The sequence below is a fragment of the Patella vulgata genome, chromosome 8 (genome assembly GCF_932274485.2).
Source record: "Patella vulgata chromosome 8, xgPatVulg1.2, whole genome shotgun sequence".
In the NCBI taxonomy this organism is placed as follows: Eukaryota; Metazoa; Mollusca; class Gastropoda; family Patellidae; genus Patella; species Patella vulgata.
In genome coordinates this window covers 47,968,357-47,991,555 of record NC_065886.2, presented here as the reverse complement: position 1 = coordinate 47,991,555, position 23,199 = coordinate 47,968,357, and the positions used below count along the sequence as shown (strand labels likewise).

General features: G+C 35.8%; 1 protein-coding gene across 2 annotated transcripts in view; it reads right to left on the bottom strand.

Annotated features, from left to right (window-relative positions):
• LOC126829638 (cystathionine beta-synthase) overlaps positions 1–23,199 on the bottom strand; it is a 196,491-nt gene that overhangs the window by 104,466 nt on the left and 68,826 nt on the right. For both annotated transcript variants that reach the window (XM_050559636.2, XM_056102637.1), the window contains exons 8-9: positions 21,867–21,958; positions 18,761–18,886 (exon numbers count right to left, since the gene is read on the bottom strand). In XM_050559636.2, the coding sequence (XP_050415593.1) occupies positions 18,761–18,886; positions 21,867–21,958 (218 nt within the window). The remainder of the gene's footprint in view (positions 1–18,760; positions 18,887–21,866; positions 21,959–23,199) is intronic.

Genomic DNA, 23,199 nt, shown 5'->3' with positions numbered 1-23,199 from the left:
AGACTAATTTCAAAACAAGGGCACGTAACCTATCTTTTACTCAAAAGTGTCTGGATGTTGTGGACGACTCTTGGAACCAGTTTTCAGTCCATTATTTATACATGATTAATGGTCATAGCTTATTAAGTACAACATGATCGTTTATTTAGTGACTATAATTGTGTGAAACTGATTTGAGGCTTGGCATATATATAAATATTGTGGCGTAATTGTCGAGATATATGGAGATATTTATTTATGGTGGGTCACCCTAACAGTTGTTCCCAGGCTCACGTATACAAAGGAAGACTCGACAAGAATTACACCAATATACAGTCTTTGATCGTTTTGGTAAGTCTCTGGCTGTTTTTTTTTACCTTTAAGCTTGTCCATTTTTCATCACAAACAACACATCTTTGATTGGTTGTGGCATGTGGTGCTCTCTCAACTTCGTGCACTCCAACATTCTGTAGTCGCATTTCGGTTAGGGATGGTCGTCGCCGAACAAGCCGAATCTGTGCATAGTCTCGAACTTACTCGTGACACAAATCGCTTATAAACATATGAAATGTTACTCTCCTCCTGTGCAGCAAATTATGAGGTTTATACCAGTCCATAATGATATAAGCATTAAATGCTGCCCACAAAAAAAACAGGAGTCGTCAGGGCCATCTGTAATGTCTACGCGATCTCTGCAGCTTGGTCATTTGGTCATTCTTATCAACTCCGCCCATGTAGGCATTGTACATTTTTACGATATTGGGGCATTTTACAGGCAGTTGTTTGTGTTCTGTAGCATTATACCTAAGTACAGTTACAACAGAATCATTTATGTGAGTCGTAGCTAGAAAATAAATTGGCTTTTTATCACACAAGATGTAGGCGGCGACAGTTCCATTGAAAAAATGTTCATAAGATCCTCTATCCATACTGTGGCGAGTATTCGGCTTCTTTAGTTGATCTGGAAACAATTTCCTGTTAGTCAAAGCAGTTCCTATGATCTTGGTACCATAATTTTGAATCAAATGTTCTGCTAAATTAACTGAAGTATAAAACCGATCAACATACACTGTGAAGCGCTGATTGCGATATGGTTGCAAGAGACGCACAACTAAATTAACTGTAACGCCTAGGTCACGCGTCTGTTCGGGATTGTCAACTTTACCAGTATAGACCTCGGCATTGCAAATATAGCCTGTTTCACTTTCACATAACAAGAAAGTTTTGATGCCCCACTTGATTGGTTTATCTTTGATGTATTGCCTAATTGACAAGGCATTTTTGGTTGGTATCATGCCCTCATCAAGTGACAATTGTTCCCTAGGGACGTATAAATTTCTGAATTTTTCCAAATAGTTGAAGACAGGCCTGGTTTTGTAGATCTTATCTGTTTTGTCAATATTTTCATCATCTTCATTCACACAGTGAAGAAAAGTCCAAATTGCAAGGAATCGGTCACGAGAAAGAACATCTTTCAAGCCTGGAGTACTCATCAGAAAATCAGTTGTCTGCCAGTATTGTTCATACCTATTTTTATTCAGCAACATCTCCATAGCAATTCTGCAACCAAAAAAAGCCTTTATTTCCTCTTGCGACACTTTGGAAAAGTTTTTTGCAGCATAGTTATTTCCTCTCCGCTTGGCAGTTTGTCTCTGTTCGTAGCAATTCCCACAGGTTACGGTCCCAAAATATACTAAAGAAATCTAGAGCAGAGCTCTCACCATTTAAATGTTGTGGCATATTTTTTAGGCCAGGTATTTCATCTGGTCTAAATGGGTCTTCATAGAAATCATCTGTATTATTTTTCCATTGTTTGTTGACAAATGGTGCATCCCCATGACCACCACGACCCCCTCCTCTCTGTTCTGTAGCAGGGACAAAAGATGGATTCTGTAGTTGGTTGTCGTCACAACAATCAGTACTAGGCCTAGTACTAGTAGTAGACAGATTTGCGAATGGTTGATCAACACTTTGACTTTCATGATTGTTTTCACTATTATCGTCGCTACTTTCACTAAGAAAGTCACTATCATTGCCGTAATCAACACTATTTAAGTCCTCGTCATCACTTTCAAGTATTCTAGCAAGTGCCTGGTCTACTGTTACAAGTCTGTGTGCCATTCATATCCGTAAAACAATAATTATTTTCAGGAATATTTGTGTTGACGTCTTCGAGCCAGAGGGGAAACCCCTCACAGCAGACGACACACTGTACCACGTGTTTTGATTGGTCAAGACTTGAGGGAAATCCAAGTGAGTCATACCAGTGTATCACCAAGGGAAACGGGGAAAGCCCTCACTACAACACGTTTGCAGGGCGGAATTCCGAATGTGTCATGCTTGGCCGAAAAACCTGCCAGCCGGGATAATGACATTATTATCTTGGCCGGAAAACTGGCCAGTCGGGTTCAAAGAGTTAAGGTGTAATCGTGATATACTAAGACGTTTTTTAAATCGCATAAAAATTGCGACCTCTAGAGGGACCACAAGCTAAAAGAGCAATTTTGGGTACAATCAGAGGCCATAAGTCAGGAAGGTACGATCCAATATGTGCGAATATCGAAAGGAACCAAGATCTTTGGGATATAAACATGCATTCCAAGTTTCATCAAAATCAGATAAAAATTGTGATCTCTATAACTATAAGGTCCTTGAGATACCATATTTTTATATTTGCGTACAAGGGGCGGCCATTTGGTCTGGCAATTTTGTTCCGATTTTCACAAAATTCGAGGCCAGCCATCATTTGGGTGTAACGGTTATATACTTAAACGTTTTTTTAAATCCGATAAAAATTGTGACCTCTAGAAGGACCACAAGCTAAAATTGCGATTTTTCGTACAATCAGGGGCCAGAATTCAGGAAGTTATGATCTGATATGCACGAATATCAACAGAATCCAAGATCTTTGGGTTATAAACATGCATTTCAAGTTTCATCGAAATCGGGTGAAAATTGTGACCTCTCCATTGTCTACAAGCTAAAAACATGATTTTTCATAAAATCAGGGGTCATAATCCATGAAGTTATGGTCCGATACCTGCCAATATAGAAAGGAACCAAGATCTTTGGGAGATAGACGTATATTTTAAGTTTCGTCAAAATCAGATAAAAATTGTGACCTGTAGGGTGTCCACAAACAAATTGTGGACGGACATTCGGACAGACAGACAGGGGCGACGACAATATACATCAACAAATCAAGATGGTGACTAGCGAAAGCTGTTCTAAATGATAGGTTGCCAGGCAACTAAACATACGCCCACAGCAGCTAAATCGTCCGAGCGGTCGACAAGAGTTGTTGTATATTTGTTCTTTTGTAGGTAATTAGGGGGCATTTAATAGACAATTTCATACAGATGACATTATAATTTTCGTCGTTTGAGGGTTCACAAGGTTCTAAAAACTAAAACAAGGGCTGTAACTCTGGAAGTAATATACAGAAATTGTTGAAATTCGACAGACTTTTTCGTTTTACTAATTCAAATAATACATATCAATTTCATACAGATCGGATGATAACTTTTGTTGTTCGAACGTTCACAAGGTTCAACAAAGTAAAACAAGGGCCATAACTCTAGAAGGAATTGACAGAAATTGCTGACATTCAATAGGCTTCTTCATTTCACTAATTTAAATGATGCATATGAATTTCATACAGATTGGGTGATAACTTTTGTCGTTCAAGCGTTCACAAGATTTAACAATGTGAAACAAGGGCCATAACTCTAGATGTAATTAACTGAAATTTGCTGAAACTCAATAGGCTTGTTAGATTTACTAATTTAAACGATACCTATAAATTTCATACAAATCAGATAATAACTTTTGTCGTTAAAGCATTCACAAGGTACAACAAAGTGAAAAAAGAGAGAGAGAGAAATGGGGTTTAACGTCCACTCAACACAAACTAGGTCATTTCGGGACTAACATATGGTTTAATTTTTTTCAATAATTCGCTTGTGCGTAGGGGTCTTTAGCAGAGGGAGGAAACCGGAGGACCCGGTGAAAACCCACGAGGTTGGACAGGCGACCCTACTCCTTGTCACGTACAACCGGGGATTTGAAACCACGCCAGTTGACTCAATGACAGTCTTTATGATACAGCGCGCACATGCTAACCATTCGGCCATCCAACCCCCCAAGTGAAAAAAGGGCCATTACTCACGGTGTAATTAACGGAAATTGTTGAAATTCAATAGGCATCTTTGTTGCACTAATTTAAATGATGCATATCAATTTCAAACAGATCGGATGATAACTGTTGTCATTAGAGCGTTCAAAAGATTCAACAAAGTGAAACAAGGGCCATAACCAGTGTTCGACACAAACGTCGGTCCGTAGGCCCGAGGCGGACTGATATATCGGAGGACTCCTGCTTGACTATTTCACTTAGGTCCGCCGGGCCTTCGCCTTCTTTCTTATCTCGCATAGTTAGTGTCCACATACGACAATTCGGGAAATGCTAGAACTGTCATAGAAACGCAACCTCCGAGTCTCCGATAGTTGACGGTTATTGTTTACTTGTCATCGACATGATGGAAGCTGCTGTTTTTCCAAACATTGACTCGCGTAACCAGCCTTTGATTTGTAACTGTTTTTTTTTGTCGGCTTTAGCCGCTTGAACTTTAAACAAACCGATTGGTAAAAACAATGAATCGGCCGCTATGGTATCATAAATCAATCTACTTTCGACTAAATTTAACGGGTTAATTATTACTTTTTGATTAAGTAGTCAATCAACTTGCTTGTTGGCTACAATAACAGTCATACCTCTCGGTATGGATTGCGAATCTCGCTCGGGAATCGCGCTTCTTCGACGCTCCATATAGATTCCAGGTACCGGTAGATAATAAAATAATAATTGGATCATGCATTACAGAAATTTGTTACAGAAATTTTAATCTTAGTTGAATATAATCCTCAGAACAGTCATTAATAATATATTTTTCCGACAAAATCTTCGATGCAAAATCCGCCGATGAAACGTGACATCAGTTGGAATTTCTAGGTCAATTAGCCAGCGATGCTAGGTTTAGTTTTAAGTAACGTTTACCGTTATGATTTTTTATTTGATACACATGCTGGCAGAGGCTAAATTTTAAACATATTGTCGTTATTATTATTGAAAACTATATGGCATAGTCGTACGGAATTTTATTTTAAAGTAATTTCAATTATGGCTGTCACGTGATCACTGTGCCATGTGTCTCTCATGGACGAATGAATAAAAACATATTTGCAAGTTATGTGATAGACAAAAACTACAAATTGTGTTATAAAAAATACCACCGTGCTGTATCATTTTATATCCATCCAAAAAACGAAGGCAGTAATTTATTCAGGAATATTACTGACACGAAAATTTTCGGAACGGTGTAGCTGTAGGCCTACCTATTATTAAAGGTAATGGAAGCTTATAATTTTAAAACCATTTCCTACGGGACCTCATTTGACTCAATTCTGGGCTATTGTGCTAACAATCTAGGGCGGGATAAGCGAGTTTATGCCATTCCTCAACGTTATCACCAGGCGTCAAGTTTTTTTGTGTAACTGTTTGAAGTTGGCCTAGTTTGATGAGAAAACCCGTAAATTATGTAGCCGTGAATAGATTTGTTTCCATTAAATTGATATGGAATTAAGTTACTAAACCCTTAATCCTTCTGTGGTGTACTGGCTTTATATGTACTTCCTTTATTCTGATCGTTCTGCGCTTCGCTTGGAAACTATAAATATTATTATTATTGGTTGGGCCTGCGTGTCACCTGAAGGACCCACATGATCACGTGTCACACAGGTCCTGTGCTTGGAAAATGTTTGTTTCGGACACTGGCCATAACTCTAGATGTATTTAACGGAAATTGCTGAAATTCAATAAGCTTCTTTGTTTTACTAATCTAAATGATGCATATAAATTTCATACAGATCGGATAATAACTTTTGTCGTTAGAGCATTCACAAGGTACAACAACGTGAAACAAGGGCCATAATTCACGGCGTAATTACAGGAAATTCAATAGGATTCTTCGTTTCACTAATTTAAATGATGCATATCAATTTCAAACAGATCGGATGATAACTGTTGTCATTAGAGTGTTCACAAGATTCAACAAAGTGAAACAAGGGCCATAACTCTAGATGTAATTAACGGAAATTGCTGAAATTCAATAAGCTTCTTTGATTTACTAATTTAAATGATGCATATAAATTTCATACAGATCGGTTGATAACTTTTGTTGTTAGAGCGTTCACAAGGTGCAACAAAGTGAAACAAGGGCCATAACTCCAGAAGAAATTAACGGAAGTTATTGAAATTAAATAGGCTTCTTCATCTCACTAATGCAAACAACATATATCAATTTCAAAACAATCAGATGATAAATGTAGTCTGTAGAGTGTTCACAAGAAATTGTGGACGACGGACGGACTGACAGACGGACGGACGGAGGCGACGGCAATATACGACCACATTTCCATGTGGGCATATAAAAATGCTCCAGATAAATCTACCTAAACACGTGTAAACATGCCAACATTGAATTAAATTATTTAAACAAGTGACTATGGATATCTGATAGGAATATAATTATCACTGCGAATGATGTAAGGATGTTTATATGGTAAATATTTAGATATTAAACTTAGTTCAGTTAGTCAAGGATCCCAATCGCATTCAGCTAAATTCTTCATCATTAATTGACCTGGCTTTTATTAATTGCCCTGATGACAAAAGAGTAGTTCAGGTTTTGGAATCTGGTATCAGCGACCTTTGTCCAATAGTTCTCCAGCTACATGCCAGTAAACCTCATTCAAATTGTTTTCTGAGAAAGGTTTGGAGATATGAAGAAATAAATGCTGTGGACTACAACAACTTCATTGTTTCCAAAGACTAGAATTCTTTATTCGAGACTGAATCATGTCCCCACAAGCTTACTGAAAACGTAACTGAAGTTATCTTATCTGGAGTTCATCAATTTGTGCCAAATAAAGTCATAGCAGTGAGACAAAGCGATCCCAAATGGATGAATGGAAATATTTGTAGACTTATTCGTTACCGGTATTGTAACAGGGCCCATAAAAAAGCTAAAAGATCAAATCTTCCATACGATTGGCTTGAATTCAGACAAAAACAGACCCACTTGATTAGTAAAATACGAAAATAAAAAAGTCAGTATTACTCAAAGCTTGATAATAACATAAACAAAAATAAATTCGGTAATTCCAATTGGTGGTCTTTGCTAAAAAATATTTTGTTCAAGAAGGTAACTCATCACCAGAAATTTCTCAATTAAATTCGAAGAATACAATATATATTTTGAAAATGCAGGGAAAGCGAACACTCGAAATGATTATTTCTTCTTGCTGTGTACTGACACATTTAGTCCACATACCTTGCCAAATTTATCTCGACGGAAATCGGAAATTTCCAACTTGGTGATCTCACTAGTTGATGTCGAAGAAACACTTCTTTCAGTTAAAAGCAAAAAATCAAGTGGGCCGGACAACATTAACAATTTTATTCTGAAATATATAGCGCCTTCTTTGAAATATCATCTTCATCGACTGTTTCAAACACTGTTTGATGCATCTATATATCCGGTTTGCTGGAAAAAGACCAATATTGTCCCCATCTACAAAAAAGGTGATATTCACAACTGTCCCAACTACAGACATATCGCATTGCTAAGCTCTCTGGGTAAAGTCTTTGAAACACTTCTAACGAAACATATCCATAATTTCATTTTAAAAGAAGGAATTATTACTCCCTTTCAATCAGGATTTCAACCTCAAAATTCATCATTTTAATCAACTGATTGAGATGTACGACAGATGTACGACTACATATGTAAGTCTCTTGATGAAGGGCTAGAAGTGAAAGCAATTTTTTCCGACATAAGTAAAGTCTTCGACAGAGTCTGGTACCAGGGCCTACTACATAAAATCTCATCAATAGGTATTAGAGGGAAAACTTACAAACTTATTGTAGTTAATTACAAAATCGCTCTAAGAAAGTCGTCTTAGGAAGTAAATGTTCATTATCAAAAACTGTTACTTCTGGAGTTCCCCAAGGCTCTATTTTAGGCCCTCTCTGTTTCCTTATTTACATAAACGATATTGTAGATGATATCAACTCCAACATACACATCTTCGGTGACGACACCTCTCTTTTCCTTGTAATCAATAATCCTCTTCTTACTCAGCAAATTCTCAATGATGATATAAAATGAATCTGTAATTGGTCAATCAAATGGAAAGTAGATTTCAACCTTTCGAAAACTAAAGCCTGACCTTTTCAAGGAAGATGTCTGCATCAACATTCAATCTTTCATATAATAACTATGATATAACAGACGATACTAGTCATAAACATCTGGGCGTTTTCTTTAATAACCGAGCTACTTGGGATAAACATATTGACTATCTAACAAGTAAAATAAGTACCATGGTAAACTGTTTCCGGTCTCTCAAATACAGATTAAAACGTAAAACTCTCGAGATACTATATAAATCTTATATTCTTCCAATATTTGACTGTGGATGTCATCTGGAACAACTGTACAAATGAAAAGTCTGAACAATTAGAAAAACTTCATCTGAATGCAATTCGAACAATCACCGGATTACCAAGAGGCACTTCTCACCAGGTATTAATTAAAGAATCTGGTTTCACCTCCCTTTCTTCCAGTCGATTTCAATATAAATTAGTAATTTTCTATAAGATAAAGAATAATCATGTTCCGATTTCCCTCTAAAATCTTGTACCACCTCAAATTTCATCACATCAATCATATCAAATGAGAAACTCTGACAACATTAAACAAATACACTGCAGAACCTCACACTATAAAAACTCTTTTTTTCAGTCAGTAATCAAAGATTGGAATAATCTTGCTAGCAACATATGAAAATCACGAATGCTATCACAATTTAAATCAAAGCTTAGGCAAAATAATTCTGTACAGCCAGCACCCGAACTCTATAGTATAGGCAATAGACAAAATCAAATTATTCTCTGTAAATTAAGAAATCTCAAAAGTGATCTAAAATTTCACAAAATAGTAATGCATATATCAGATGACCCTCTTTGCCATTGTGGAAATGCTATAGAGGATTGTGAACACTTTTTCTTTCATTGCCCTAGATTTCTAAAATCTAAAAAAGAAACAATTGTTAAACTTCCGATGAAAAACAAAAACAGCCAATCCTTACTTTTAGGACAAAAAAGTAATATATATGATGAAAACGCTAAAATATTTAAAACTGTTCATAAATACTTGGATATTACAAAACGTTTCTGTTCGTAATCATACAGAATTTTACTTTTAAATGACGTCAGTTCGGCGTAAATTATATGAAAGTATCCTCTTTTTATCTGTATTAAATGAAGCTTAAAATGTCATAATATTACTGAATGTTTTTTTTCCGTCTATTAAACTTAATATGACGAAGACGACAAACAAATAAAAATAATAATTAAAAAAAAACGGGTGTGGTTTCGATAGCATACCCCCCCGCCCCCATTTATTTATTTACTTTTTTATTATAGTGTGTGCCTTTAAAGGGACATTCGTACGTATCTAATCTAAAAATAATCTTACTGAACAAAAGCAATCAAAGCATAACTTGAACATGTTGGAACAGAACTTCTAAATAAATAAAAGATAGGTTGCCAGGCAACGAAACATACGCCCACAGCAGCTAAATCGTCCGGGCAGTCAACAAGAGTTGTCGCATATTTTTACTTTTTTCGGTAATGAAACATTTATAATACACTAAAATCTGATTAAGAGCAACAACTCAGAAAACCAATAGAATTTGTTTGGTTTTTATAAAGTTCTGCCCCATGCTAACGTTTTGTATACAAAACTTTTAATACTGTATCATGAATTTAGCTGCTCCAAGTCATAAAAATTCATTGAAAATCAATATACTTGTTCGTCTCAAGATCTTAAACTCTGTGTATCAATCTGCAGTTAATCGGATATTAACTTTGGCCTCTAGAGCGTCCACAAGATTTTTCAAAGTGATCAAGGGCCATAACTTTGGCAGTAATTATCAGAAATCTTTGAAAATCAATAGGATTCTTCGCCTCGTGACCTCAAACACTGTGTATAAATTTAAAGTCAATCAGTTATTAACTTTAGCCTTTAGAGCATCCACAAGGTTTTTTGAAGTGATCAAGGGCCTTAACTCTGGCAGTAATTAACGAAAATCACTGAAAATGAATAGACTTTTTCGTCTCATGACCTTAAACACTGTGTATAAATTTAAAGTCAATCGGATATTAACTTTAGACTCTAGAGCTTCCACAAGATTTTTCAAAGTGATCAAGGGCCATAACTCTGGCAGTAATTAACGTAAATTGCTGAAAATCAATAGGATTCTTCGTCTCATGACCTTAAGCACTGTGTATAAATTTAAAGTCAATAGGATATTAACTTTGGACTCTAGAGCGTTCACAAGATATTTTTGAAGTGATCAAGAGCCATAACTCTGGCAGTAATTATCAGAAATCGCTGAAAATCAATAGGCTTCTTCGTATCATGACCTTAAACACTGTGTATAAATTTAAAGTCAATCCGATATTAACTTTCGCCTCTAGAGCGTCCACAAGATTTTTCAAAGTGATCAAGGGCCATAACTCTGGCAGTAATTTTCGGAAATCGCTGAATATCAATAGGCTTCTTCGTCTCATGACCTTAAACACTGTGTATAAATTTAAAGTCAATCGGATATTAACTTTGGCCTCTAGAGCGTCCACAAGATTTTTTTGAAGTGATCAAGGGCCATAACTCTGGCAGTAATTATCGGAAATCGCTGAAAATCAATAGGCTTCTTCGTCTCATGGCCTTAAACACTGTGTATAAATTTAAAGTCAATCGGATATTAACTTTAGCCTCTAGAGCGTCCACAAGCAATTGTGGACGCCGGATGGACGGACGGGGGCGACGACAATATACGACCACATTTCAATGTGGGCGTATAAAAAGCACAAAATATGAAAACAAAATCAACTTGACGTTAACAAAAAATCAAAGATATAATCGTTAAATAAAATATAAATTTTAGTATTCCCCCCCCGTGAGAATGTCCCTTTACGAAAACCAAAATTATCATCTAAATTGTACATAATATGTTTTATACTGTATATTTGTGATAATATAATGACTGCCAGTTGTAAATCTGTTAAAGATCCGTTTTAAGGAAGCAATTTTATATAAGCTGATAAAGCTTGTTATCGTATCCAATATTTATTATATAAATTTTGTAAATTTAAATGAATAAAATATTGTTTAAATAAAAAAATATACATCCACATGAAAATGTGGGCGTATAACAAAATGGAGTGTTTTGAGACGTTCCTTGTTGATTAAAATGGTCATGTGACGTCATTCGACCAATTAGGCGCTTCTGGATACCAACATGTTACCCTCAGTACAATAACAAAACTAACGAAGAGGGACCACATCAAAACAATGAGGATGAAGGTTCAGAAGTCTTGAAAACAAATAGGACAAATTTAGGCTCATTACTGCAGAGAGTGGCTGAAAAAAAGACAGAAATAAAAAGGTTATAGCTATGATTCCAGATGATGGCGAAATCTCAGACCATATTAATCATTTCCATGTAAAGCTACGACGAATTTGAAAATAATATCAGGGATAAAGTGTTTCACCCAATTTGCTAACTGAAGAGATACAAAAATAGTTTCTGATTAGTAGGATCAGTATTTCATGAAATGGTTACAGTTAGAAGACCAGAAGCGATTTGCCAAGGTAAACAGTTAGTTAGTTGAAAAATAATGTTTAGAAAGTTTGTTAATAATTACTAAATCTACATAATCTGTTCATTATTAACTCACAGTGCACATTTGATATTTCAAGGGAGTTAGCTGTTAATCCCTTCCTCTTATAGATATCTATAGTTATCAGAGGAAGGGATTAACAGTTTGACAGGCAAAGTGCTCACATTGCACAGCTAACCATAGAATGTAAATAAACTTGAGTTTTTCCTGATATAACCCACCTAGGCCTTAATTATGGACAATAAATTCCATTTCTTTATTCATTAATACATCCACCTTCATTTATTTCAGAACTGACAGTTACTTATCATCCAGTAATTTCATTATATAATTTAAATGTGAAAGGTTATATGTGACCGCGTATATCAAAGTGATTCGGAATACGCAAAATCTAATTTTGGACTAGAGACAAAATAAGTGAAAATATTGATTTTGATCAAAATTGAGATTTTCACAAAAATGAGTCTATAAATATACTATCTATTGACACAAAAGATCAAAATAGCAATAAAAGATTTCAGAACACCTTTATTTGAACGTTTTGTAAGAGTACCGTATTTTTAAATCTGTCCTATTTCTTAAAATTCTCAGCGAAATTAGTTATTTCCTCTTGCATAATAATTGGCATCGTTGTAAAGCGGAGAATCTCTAGTTTACAAATATGATCAAACTAGAAGAATGCCCGGCTTCGCTCGGGGGTCATAACTCCGAAACCGGAAGTGGTAGACTAACGCCACCTGGCCTATGTTACTCCCCGTTACGAGCTACCGCTATACCCCAAATTTCAGACTCGGGGCAGATCTAGTATTGCCGCCAACCCTGAACAGACAGACAAACAAACAGACCGACAGACAAACGACAGTCACAAATATTAGTATAGATTAATGTCGATGAACTGATTTTGAACGGATACAACCGAGTTTTAAAAGCCCTAAAAAATATAAACCATCTCCGCTTTTTATTGTGCTGTCTACACAACTCGTTTGATGATTGGCCCAGACACCGAGTGAAAAGCATTATATTTATGTGGCTGACTCGAGTGGGCGATAAATATTTGGTTTTGGCAATAATGTTTTTGGGTACCTACATGTGATTCACTCTCATAAATGGCAGAAAAAAATTAATTCTGATCGTATATAGATTGCCGTTGAGTGTTAATCTAAACCACGTGGCTGATTATGTAAATTAATCGAAATGCGTGTGGGTGTCATTGAGTAATACTAATCAACTGTCACGGGTCAATGATAAAGCCGTCGACAACTCCTTATTTACTCCGAATAATTAATCCAAGCAGTGATTATCTGATATCTCATTTCATCTTTAAAAAAATAATTTATAGGCCTTAAATGGAAATGGCCAATAATTTTCTTATCGAAGAGAATTTTATTGATAGATGAATTCACTTTACTGTCGCTTCTTCATACGGCATGCAAAGTAAGAAATGCATCTTGAATATTATTTTTTAAAATTCTCTTATCACCATGGGTCGAAAAAATGTGAACGGCCAACGAGCCGAATTGCGACGATTCCCGAGTCTGCCATTGTTTAATTACATCAAAGCCAGAATGCACGAAAGTGAACGTTAGTATTTCTTGACTATGAAATTGACATTTCTATTGGGACTCATATTTTGATACCGTTACGGTACTGGAAAATAATAATAGACCTATCATACACGCAAAATCTTATTTCAATTCATGAGTTAAATGAACACGCGTACAGCTGTGGCGGCTTCTTTGATGATTATCCAATCATCAATCTTAATCTCCTGACAACTAGCTGGCACTAGGATGCTAATTAATTGATGAGATTAACTGTTAATCTCACCAACGTTATAATATACAAAACAGACTACTAATATATAGATTATTCTTCAGTATAATTAACACTATCATTTGAATATGCCCCATGTGTTATGGATGTTTTGTCACGAAAGGAGCGCATTAACTATGATTTTCGTGGTCAGCACCCTTGAAATCCTAAATAAAAAAAATATTGAACGACAAAATAGAAATAAAAGGCGGAAATCGTCGGATCAAATTTTTACTACGATTTTTGTCTTCAGTACCCCTGAAAAACCATGGAAAGGTATATTTAACGACAAAACAGCAAATAAATGGCCTGGTTGCTATGAGATTTTGTTTTGGTACATACCAAATCTTTGACTTGCTTTTTCTCAAAACTTACTTTTGTGAGTTGGGTAGCTTCGAATGGAAATGAAATGAAATGGGGTTTAACGTCCTACTCCTATACTGGGCTAATGAAGACGGGCATATGCCATACAGTGTGTTATAAGGGAAATTTTCCCCGGGCAGCGGCACTATCGCCTACTCTTATATCGAATTCCAACTGCCAAGGGATCTTTTACGTGCATTCCAATGTTTACACAGGACCTCAGTTTTTCGTATCATCCGAAGGACTAGACAGCTGTCCTTGTCAGGCCCTCCATCCTGCATCACTGACAAGGGGAAACCATGTCGGAAAATCGGGATGAACTTTCTTGGCCAATGCAGGGATCGAACACCCGACCTCCAGGCTAGCGAGCCAGCGCCTTACCCACCTAGCCACCGCGGCTCCCAGCTTCAAATGGACAGAGCTCAGTCAATTTTTGCCCGTTTCAAACAGACCATACATCAAATTGAAGGTAATGAGTTGGAGAATGTAAAAATAACAATAACTCAATTTTTAAAATTTTCTCACTACGACTCAGTATGCCATGGGGGGTCACATATATATTTTACCAGCAGAGAATATGTTGGATAAATTACCAACCTCATCTACTGATATAAACAATACTGACACATCATCTATCCTTGAGGAACTGAATCCAACAAAAACTTTGTATAATTAATCCCAAAAAGTTCTGGATGGGGAATAAATTCTACTTTAGACTGTGATATTAGAGTGACAGAGATGATATTTTGTTATAAACATTCCTCATTTTTGCACTATATGGTTTTAATTTGTGTTTTTATGTTCACATTTTTATGTAAACTAAATGTTTATCTGTATAAATACTGTCTATTTTTTTTTTAAAACTTTTATGTTGTTAATAACTGCCCTCTCTTCAGTAATTTGTAACCAGCGGCTGCCAGACAGGATACGCCCACATTTTGCAAGAAGAGATGGATAGAGAACACGCTAAAAACTGCGATTTTTTTGTACAATCAGGAGCAATAATCCAAAAAGTTATGGCCTGAAATGTGCAAATATCAAAAGTGACTAAGATCTTTGGGATATAAAGATATGTTTTAAGTTTCATCAAAATCGGATAAAAATTGTGACCTCTAGAGTCTCCACAACGTTCGTATTACACACTTCTACACAATTTGCATACAAAGAGCGGCCATTTTGTCGGGCCGTTTCATTTTGATTTTCCCGAAATACGACTTAACCGTCATTATGGTGGAATGGTGATGTATTTAAACGGTTTTTAAAATCGGAAAAAAATTGTAACCTCTAGAGAATCCGCAAGCTAAAAATGCGATTTTTCGAACTATCAGGGGCCATAATACAGGAAGTTAAGTTTGGATATCCGCGATTATCAAAAGGAACCAACCAATTAGTGTGTAATGGTGATATATTCACACGTTTTTTTTTTTAAATCGGATAAAAATTGTAACCTCTAAAGGGACCACAAGCCATGTGGTTTTGATAAACACTTCAAAATCAATTCATCGACAATATTTTGATCATATTTGTAAACTAGAGATTCTCCGCTTTACAACGATGCCAATTATCATGCAAGAGGAATGACCGGTCGTCCCGCTGTGAGCGAAGAAAAATGACTAATTTTTCCTGAGAATTTTAAGAAATAGGACAGATTTAAGAATACGGTTCTCTTACAAAACGTTCAAATACAGGTGTTCTAAAATCTTTTATTGCTATTTTGATCTTTTGTGTCGATAGATATTATATTTATAGACTCATTTTTGTGAAAATCTCAATTTCGATCAAAATCAATATTTTCACTTATTTTGTCTCTAGTCCAAAATTAAATTTTGCGCATTCCGACTCAATTTGACGTGGGCGGTCACATATTTTAAAATCTTTGTTCATTATTTACCTTCAAACAAGATTTTGTGATTTTTGGTAAATTCTTTGAATACATCCACAACAAGTTTTAAAATACAACAATACACATGTAAAACGTAAACTTCAGTGCACTACTCCGCTGCTCTCAAAATGATGTCTTAAGAGGGAATTCCTTCTGACGTCATATATAGATAAACATCAATGGTCCAGTGTGAAACTGTTGCTGAAGGCAGACATGATTGTACTGCGGATGATGTGACCGATGTGTACGACGTCATAATTCATTCAAGAACTGATCTAGGTCAGGGGAAACCTTGATAGTTTATTTCTCACCGCTTGTATCCCCATTATTACACAACAAACCGGTCAGACTTTTATGTTTCCTCTGGTTTATATTTCACATGGAATAAGTATACAAAGTCTTACTAAGGTTGGCGTTGAAAAGTAAGTGTGTATCTTATACTTCTTAACGCCCTTTTAAGAAGAAATGTAGAATTCAGATAGTATTGCTTGGAACTTCAAAACTTGGGTTGTTCAAATTTCTCTTTTTTGGCTAAATATCAGCAGACATTTAGCCAACACAGCCATTTTGTCTTGAAAGGAGAGTGGTACGTACACTTGATGCAGTGTTGAGATTTCAAAATTTTTCTTGACAGATATTTTTACCAAAAATAAAGGTGCATAACTCTTATCGTTGATTAAGCAGGCGATTTCAGACCACAATTAAAAATCATTTGTCAACAAAATATTCAAATTCATCCAGGCAATGAAACATACGCCCACATCAGCTAAATCGTTTGGGCAGTTTACTTTTGTCGGTAATGAAACATTTATAATACACTAAAATCTGATTAATAGAAACAACTCATTAAGTAATTATCAGAAAATCATGAGAATTTGTTTGGCCATGCTAACGACGCTAACGTTAAGTATACAAAACATATAATATCATGGATTTAGCTGTTCAAGTTATCAAAAATCATTGAAAATCAATACACTTGTTCGTCTCAAGACCTTAAATTCTGGTATCAATCTAAAGTCAATCGAAACGATTACATATAGGCATAAACATGGTGTAAAAATATAAAATAAATTAGATGATAACTATGGTCTTTAAAACATCCACAAGATTTTTCAAAGTGATCAAGGGCCATAACTCTGGTAGTAATTATCGGAAATCGCTGAAAATCAATAGGCTTCTTCGCCTCATGGTCTTAACCACTGTGTATAAATTTAAAGTCAATCAGGTATTACCTTTAGCCTTGAGAGTGTCCACAAGGTTTTTCAATGTGATCAAGGGCCATAACTCTGACAGTAATTATCGGAAATAGCTGAAAATAAATAGGCTTCTTTGCCTAATGACCTTAAAAACTGTGTATAAATTTAAAGTCAATCGGATATTAACTTTAGCCTCTAGAGCGTCCACAAGCAATTGTGGACGCCGGACCGACAAGAGGCGATAACAACAATTTACGACCACATTTCAATGTGGGCGCATAAAAATAGGTGCAACTCGTTATTTTTCATATTTAATTCCCGTTTGGTATTCAAATTTATGTCATTAATATTCTTACAAAATTACGTGTTGTCGTAATACGATAGAATGAAAGCGTGCCGACCCGTACCTGTTTCAAATTTCTCCAAAATTACCATATTTTTCAGGTATAAGTCGATACATTTTTCAGTAGAAGTCCGGCATTCGTCTTATACTGCGTTTTGACTTATATACGGAAGGTAAAAAAATAACATCCCAGAATTTATTTGGCAGTAGCCGTCGGTCTACCACGACGAGTGAGTTACATCATCTCCTAAATAACCACATTCGAATGTAGCACGCGCTATCCTCTAAAACAATTAACTACTTACACTATTCAAATCAAAATATTCGTCAACATTTCTTAGCGTGTTTATTTACAAACATAAACCCCTTCAAAATATGATCATAAATCAGAGAATATGCCATCAATATAGAATCTTTTCTCTTGACATTAGATGTGTGGAATTTGTCACGTTACCATTTCAACTGCCGAAGGATCTTTTATGTGCATGTCAATGTGTACATGGGTCCATGTACACATACCACTAGATCATCCCAATCCCCCTTGCGCCCTTATCAAAGATAGTTTGCCATCAGTAGCGGATTATCAGTGAGGCTGATGAGGCTGCAGCCTCAGGCCCAAAGATTTTGTAAAAAAAAATTTTTTTAGACTTGTCTGATACGATTAAAAACGCATAGATAATGAATGTTAGGGGGGTGGGGTTTAGGCCCAACGGGAATCAACATAGGCCCTGACCCGAAATTAGTAAGGCCCACGCCATTTTAAATAGGAGATCTGATCTTATTTTTTCAACGTAGGTCTACAATGTACGTTAAATCCTTGTAAGTTTTCGGTTATGTCTTGCTTAATATATTGTATCCACGTGACGTCATTTATGGGCATATAAAGTTACATTACCAATATCAAACGACTTTGGCTTAGTATAGTCTAAGACGTCATACTAGTTATGACGCGATTGTAGGCCCCTGGATAACCTCAGTAACGAATCCCGTTTTTAATGTTAGCAACTACCTTGGCTCTAACTTTAAAAACTAAATAGGCCCTCCAGCAACTGCCGCCTCAGGCCTTGGTGGAGCTTAATCCGCCACTGTTTGCCATATATACACCCACAGCAGTTAAGTCGTTTGAGCAGTTAATAAGGGTTGTCGCATATTTATTGTTTTGTACGTAATAGGAATATTTAAAAGACACAAAAACTGATCAAGAGAAACAACCCATTAATTTATTAAGTAATTAGCCTCTAGATACTATCCACAAGATTTTACAAAGTGATCAAAGGCCATAACACCACAAGCAGTTATCGGAAATCGATGTGGGTATATAAAAGTTAGAATATTCACAAGAAATAGTGAAGATAACATATTAAATAAATATCACTCACTGATCTATCACATACAGTTGGGATAAAGTCATAACCAATTCCTTCCACTTCATAGAAACTTTTGTCGGTCTTATTTATTTCTTCAGGTTCCGCTATTACAGAACCTTCGGGGTCTACACCAATTATCTTAAAAATATATATACAAATCAAATATATAAAATAAATTAAAAATTCATAATAGTACCTTAGTTCTTTAATGTCAGCTTTCATAAAAGTGATATTGCAGACAAGACGTCAGCAAGCTGAAGCTTCCCTCTGTAGTATTACCACCACTTCCTCAATAACTAATAAGTCTGGAATAGTTCTTGTGATTACTGGAACTTATATATTACATGACAAATGAACTAATGACTTGCCTATGGATGTTGTTGTTGTTTATTACAATTTTAACGTCCAATACATATTACATGATATTACGGACAGATTGAATAAGCTCACATTTTGCCATTAAAACATATGCCATACGTCATGATGAACATAATAATTAAACTAAGCAATAATTAAAGGATTAAATACTTAATTAACAAGGTTAACTCCTGATTAACATTTATTGTTATATAATGCTGTCTCCTTTGTAATGTGTCGACCTCATAATAATAATAATATTTGTAAAGCGCAGCTATTCAATAGCCCTAGGGAATGCGAAAATGAAATGGGATTTAACATCCTACTGCTCCGAACTAGGCTAATAAAGACAGGCATACGCCATACAGTTTGCTATTAGGGAAATTTTGTCCAGACAGCGGCACTACGGCTTACTCTTATATCGAATTCCAACTATCAAGGGATCTTTTATGTGCATGCCAATAAGTGTACACAGGACCTCGGTTTTTCACCCCATCATAACAACTAGACACCTGTCCTTGTCAGGCCCTCTATCCTGCATCACTGACAAGGGGGAACAACGCCGGAAAATCTGGATGAACTTTCTTGACCAATGCAGGGATCAAACACCCGACCTCCAGGCTAGCGAGCCAGCATCTTACCCATTCAGCCACCGTGACCGCCCCCCACCCACTCCCTAGGGAATGCTCTAGGCACTAGAAAATGCTCTCACTTAGGATTGTAACTGACTATATATACTCTTCAAAAGATAGGTTGCAAGGCAACGAAACATACGCCCACAGCAGCTAAATCGTCGCATATTTTTACTTCTTTCGGTAATGAAACATTTATAATACACTAAAATCTGATTAAGAGTAACAACTCATTAAGTAATTATCAGAAAACCATTAGAATTTCTTTGTTTTTTATAAAGTTCTGCCCCATGCTAACGTTTAGTATACAAAACTTTTAACATCATGGATTTAGCTGTTCCAGTCATAAAAATTCATTGAAAATCAATATATTTGTTCGTCTCAAGCTCTTAAACTCTGTGTATCAATCTGAAGTCAATCGGATGATAACTTTAGCCTCTAGAGCGTCACAAGATTTTTCAAAGTGATCAAGGGCCATAACTGTGACAGTAATTATCGAAAATCACTGAAAATGAATAGACTTCTTTGTCTCATGTCTCGGACGGGGGCGACGATAATATACGACCACATTTCAATGTGGGCGTATAAAAAAGTAGGGGATATTCAGAAACAATACAAAATTGAGAAAATGCACTGCTGTTTTTATTAGAGGTAACCAGTGTATGTTAGTAACAGGCCAATTGCCTACACATGAACATAAACAGTTAATATGGGCGGCTTATCTAATAGCCCCATTTCACTTGCAAAGAGATACACTGTCAAAAGTGAAAATAGACATTTTTGATTTTTGTCTTAACAATGAGTAATTGCTCCACCAATCCTCAGACATTCAGCAATTCGTCGTGGCATGCTCCTAATCAACCGTCCAATCACGATTTGGGGAAATCTGACCCACTGCTCTTGCAGTGCCACGGCCAATTCTTGCAGCGTTGACAGTTGACGTCGACGAACACATCTTCCGATCATGTCCCAGACATGCTCTATAATAGAGGAAAGGTTATGACTCATGCACGTGGGGTCAACGAAATGATCCCTTATAGAAAGCCCTGCCAATGTCCTAATCAGAAACATATAACATGTGGTTTTTCTAAGACTATTAAAATGGGTCTGTCTGTCTGTCCGTCTATCTGTCCGTCCGTCCGTCCGTCACACATTTTGTACTTAGGTTAAGCTGAGATAAGCAATTTGATTGGTCGAGACTTTGGAACACAATAACGCTCATTCTAATTGAGTTAGAATGTTCAACTTGGCGTAGGTGTTTATTAGGTGAATGCCTTGATGGAGTTTGAAGATGAGAATTTTCTGCTTAGGCTAAGCAGAGATAAGCAATTTGATTGGTTGATGCTTTCGGACAACATAACTTTAGTTCTAATTAAGTGAGAGTGAGGACACTTGGTGTATAGCTTTATTACATTAATACCTTGACTAAGTTCGATAATGAACATTTTCTGCTGTCATGTCATGCTGATTTCATCAAAACACAAAAGAAATCAGATAAACCTAACTTTATCACTCCATGGAGAGAAAATTGAGCCGTTTACTACAGCAAAATTACTTGGAATTCAAATTGACCTTAATTGGGAAGCACAGACAGCAGATATGTCTAAAAAACATGCATCAAAAGTACTTCTCCTAAATAAGATAAAAGATCATTTACCTTACATACATTTCAAGTTTCATCAAAATCGGATGAAAATTGTGACCTCTCCATTGTCCACAAGCTAAAAACATGATTTTTCATAAAATCAGGGGTCATAATCCATGAAGTTACGGTCCGATACAAGCTAATTTTGACAGGAACCAAGATCTTTGGGAGATAAAGACTTATATTTCAAATTACATCAAAATTGGATAAAAATTGTGACCTGGTGAGTGACCACAAACAAATTGTGGACGAACAGGGTCGACGACAATATACGTCCACATGAAAATGTGGGTGTATAAAAATTAGACTACTAGACATTTCTAGTAGAATCTGTTCTTTTTCTACTGAATTGTAAGTGGTTCTTTTACAAAGGGAAGTAACTGCACCTAGTAGAAGGTTAGCTAGTTTCAGAAGCTCATTATGAGGAGTAAATTGTGCTTCATTCAAAGATTTGTTGAGATAGGAAAGTGCTCATAAAACTTACCTTGCAGTTGGGGCATTTCTCCTTTAATTTCCGTGCTATACCAGTGAGTGTACCACCTGTGCCAGCTGATAGAACCATCATATCCAGTCTATCTATCATTGAGATAAGTATACATTTGTAAACACATGCATTAAAATCCAGTCTTAAAATCGAGGACAAGACATTATCTAAAGACACCTCTAATCCAATTAGATATTATCTCATAAAATCGGAAGCTAGTTAACTTGTCAACTTTAGACTCGTCCACAATTTAGTCATCCACAAGCATTGATTGACTTGCTGCATGGTACTGGTTTTGTCCTCCACAATTATGGGTTGACTCGTACACACATGTTAATTCAGGGATATTTCAAATTTTTGCTTGTGGGACATTATTAATCAGGGTTAATAACGGCCATAATTTGGTCACCAGAATATTAATAGCTTCAGGAAATAGGGTCAATATATTATTATTAAGCTTTCATATGTATTACATATGAAAGCTTATTGTTTCTGTTAAGATTATTATTATTATTATTATTATTTTTTTTTTTGTGTTTTTCCTGCAAATCTTATATCTCAGAATCTAATCGTGGGATCTTTCTGAAACTTTGACCTACCCCCCCAAGAATGGTTGGTGGGTTTGGAATAGGTATGTTTTCAAAACATTTTACACATCCGAAATCACCAAATTTTACGAACGAATGCATTTGACCTACATTGCTGTAACTTTGTGACTTTTTGACCTATTTTACTAAAAAAAAATTCCTTGAGTACCTTGAATCATTTACTTCAAATCTGCTATTTCGGATTTTCGAATTTCAAAAATTCGTCACTGTGAGTTCAAACCGGAAGTTAAAATCAACTTGACAACTTCTTTAATAGTTGCACGATTTTCATGAAATTCAGTATGTAAGTAGATCTTACCGATACAATTTGAAAAATGTCATTAGAAATTTTCTGTATTATCTCCCCTTGATGCAATTAAGGATCAAAGTTTTAAAAAAAATCGACGAAATATAGGTCCGATTGCCTTGAAATTGTATTTCTTTACTAGTTACGACACTACTGATTTGTACACAAAAAATGGAGTTTGTAGCCCAAACCGGAAGTGCTTGAAATGTGAAATATCGCTAAGGCTTTTTTGATATTTTACTTACAGACAAGGGGATTATATTTTCCAAATCCTTGAAGGAAAGCCCATAAAATGTAGGCAGTAGAATTTTGATTTAGGTCAACTGATGGACGCCATTTTGAATTGAAAATGAAAAATAGTGAAAAATCCACATTAATGGGCTTGAAAACATACACAATTGGTCGTGACTTAGAGAATGCGTCTCCTATTACCGAAATT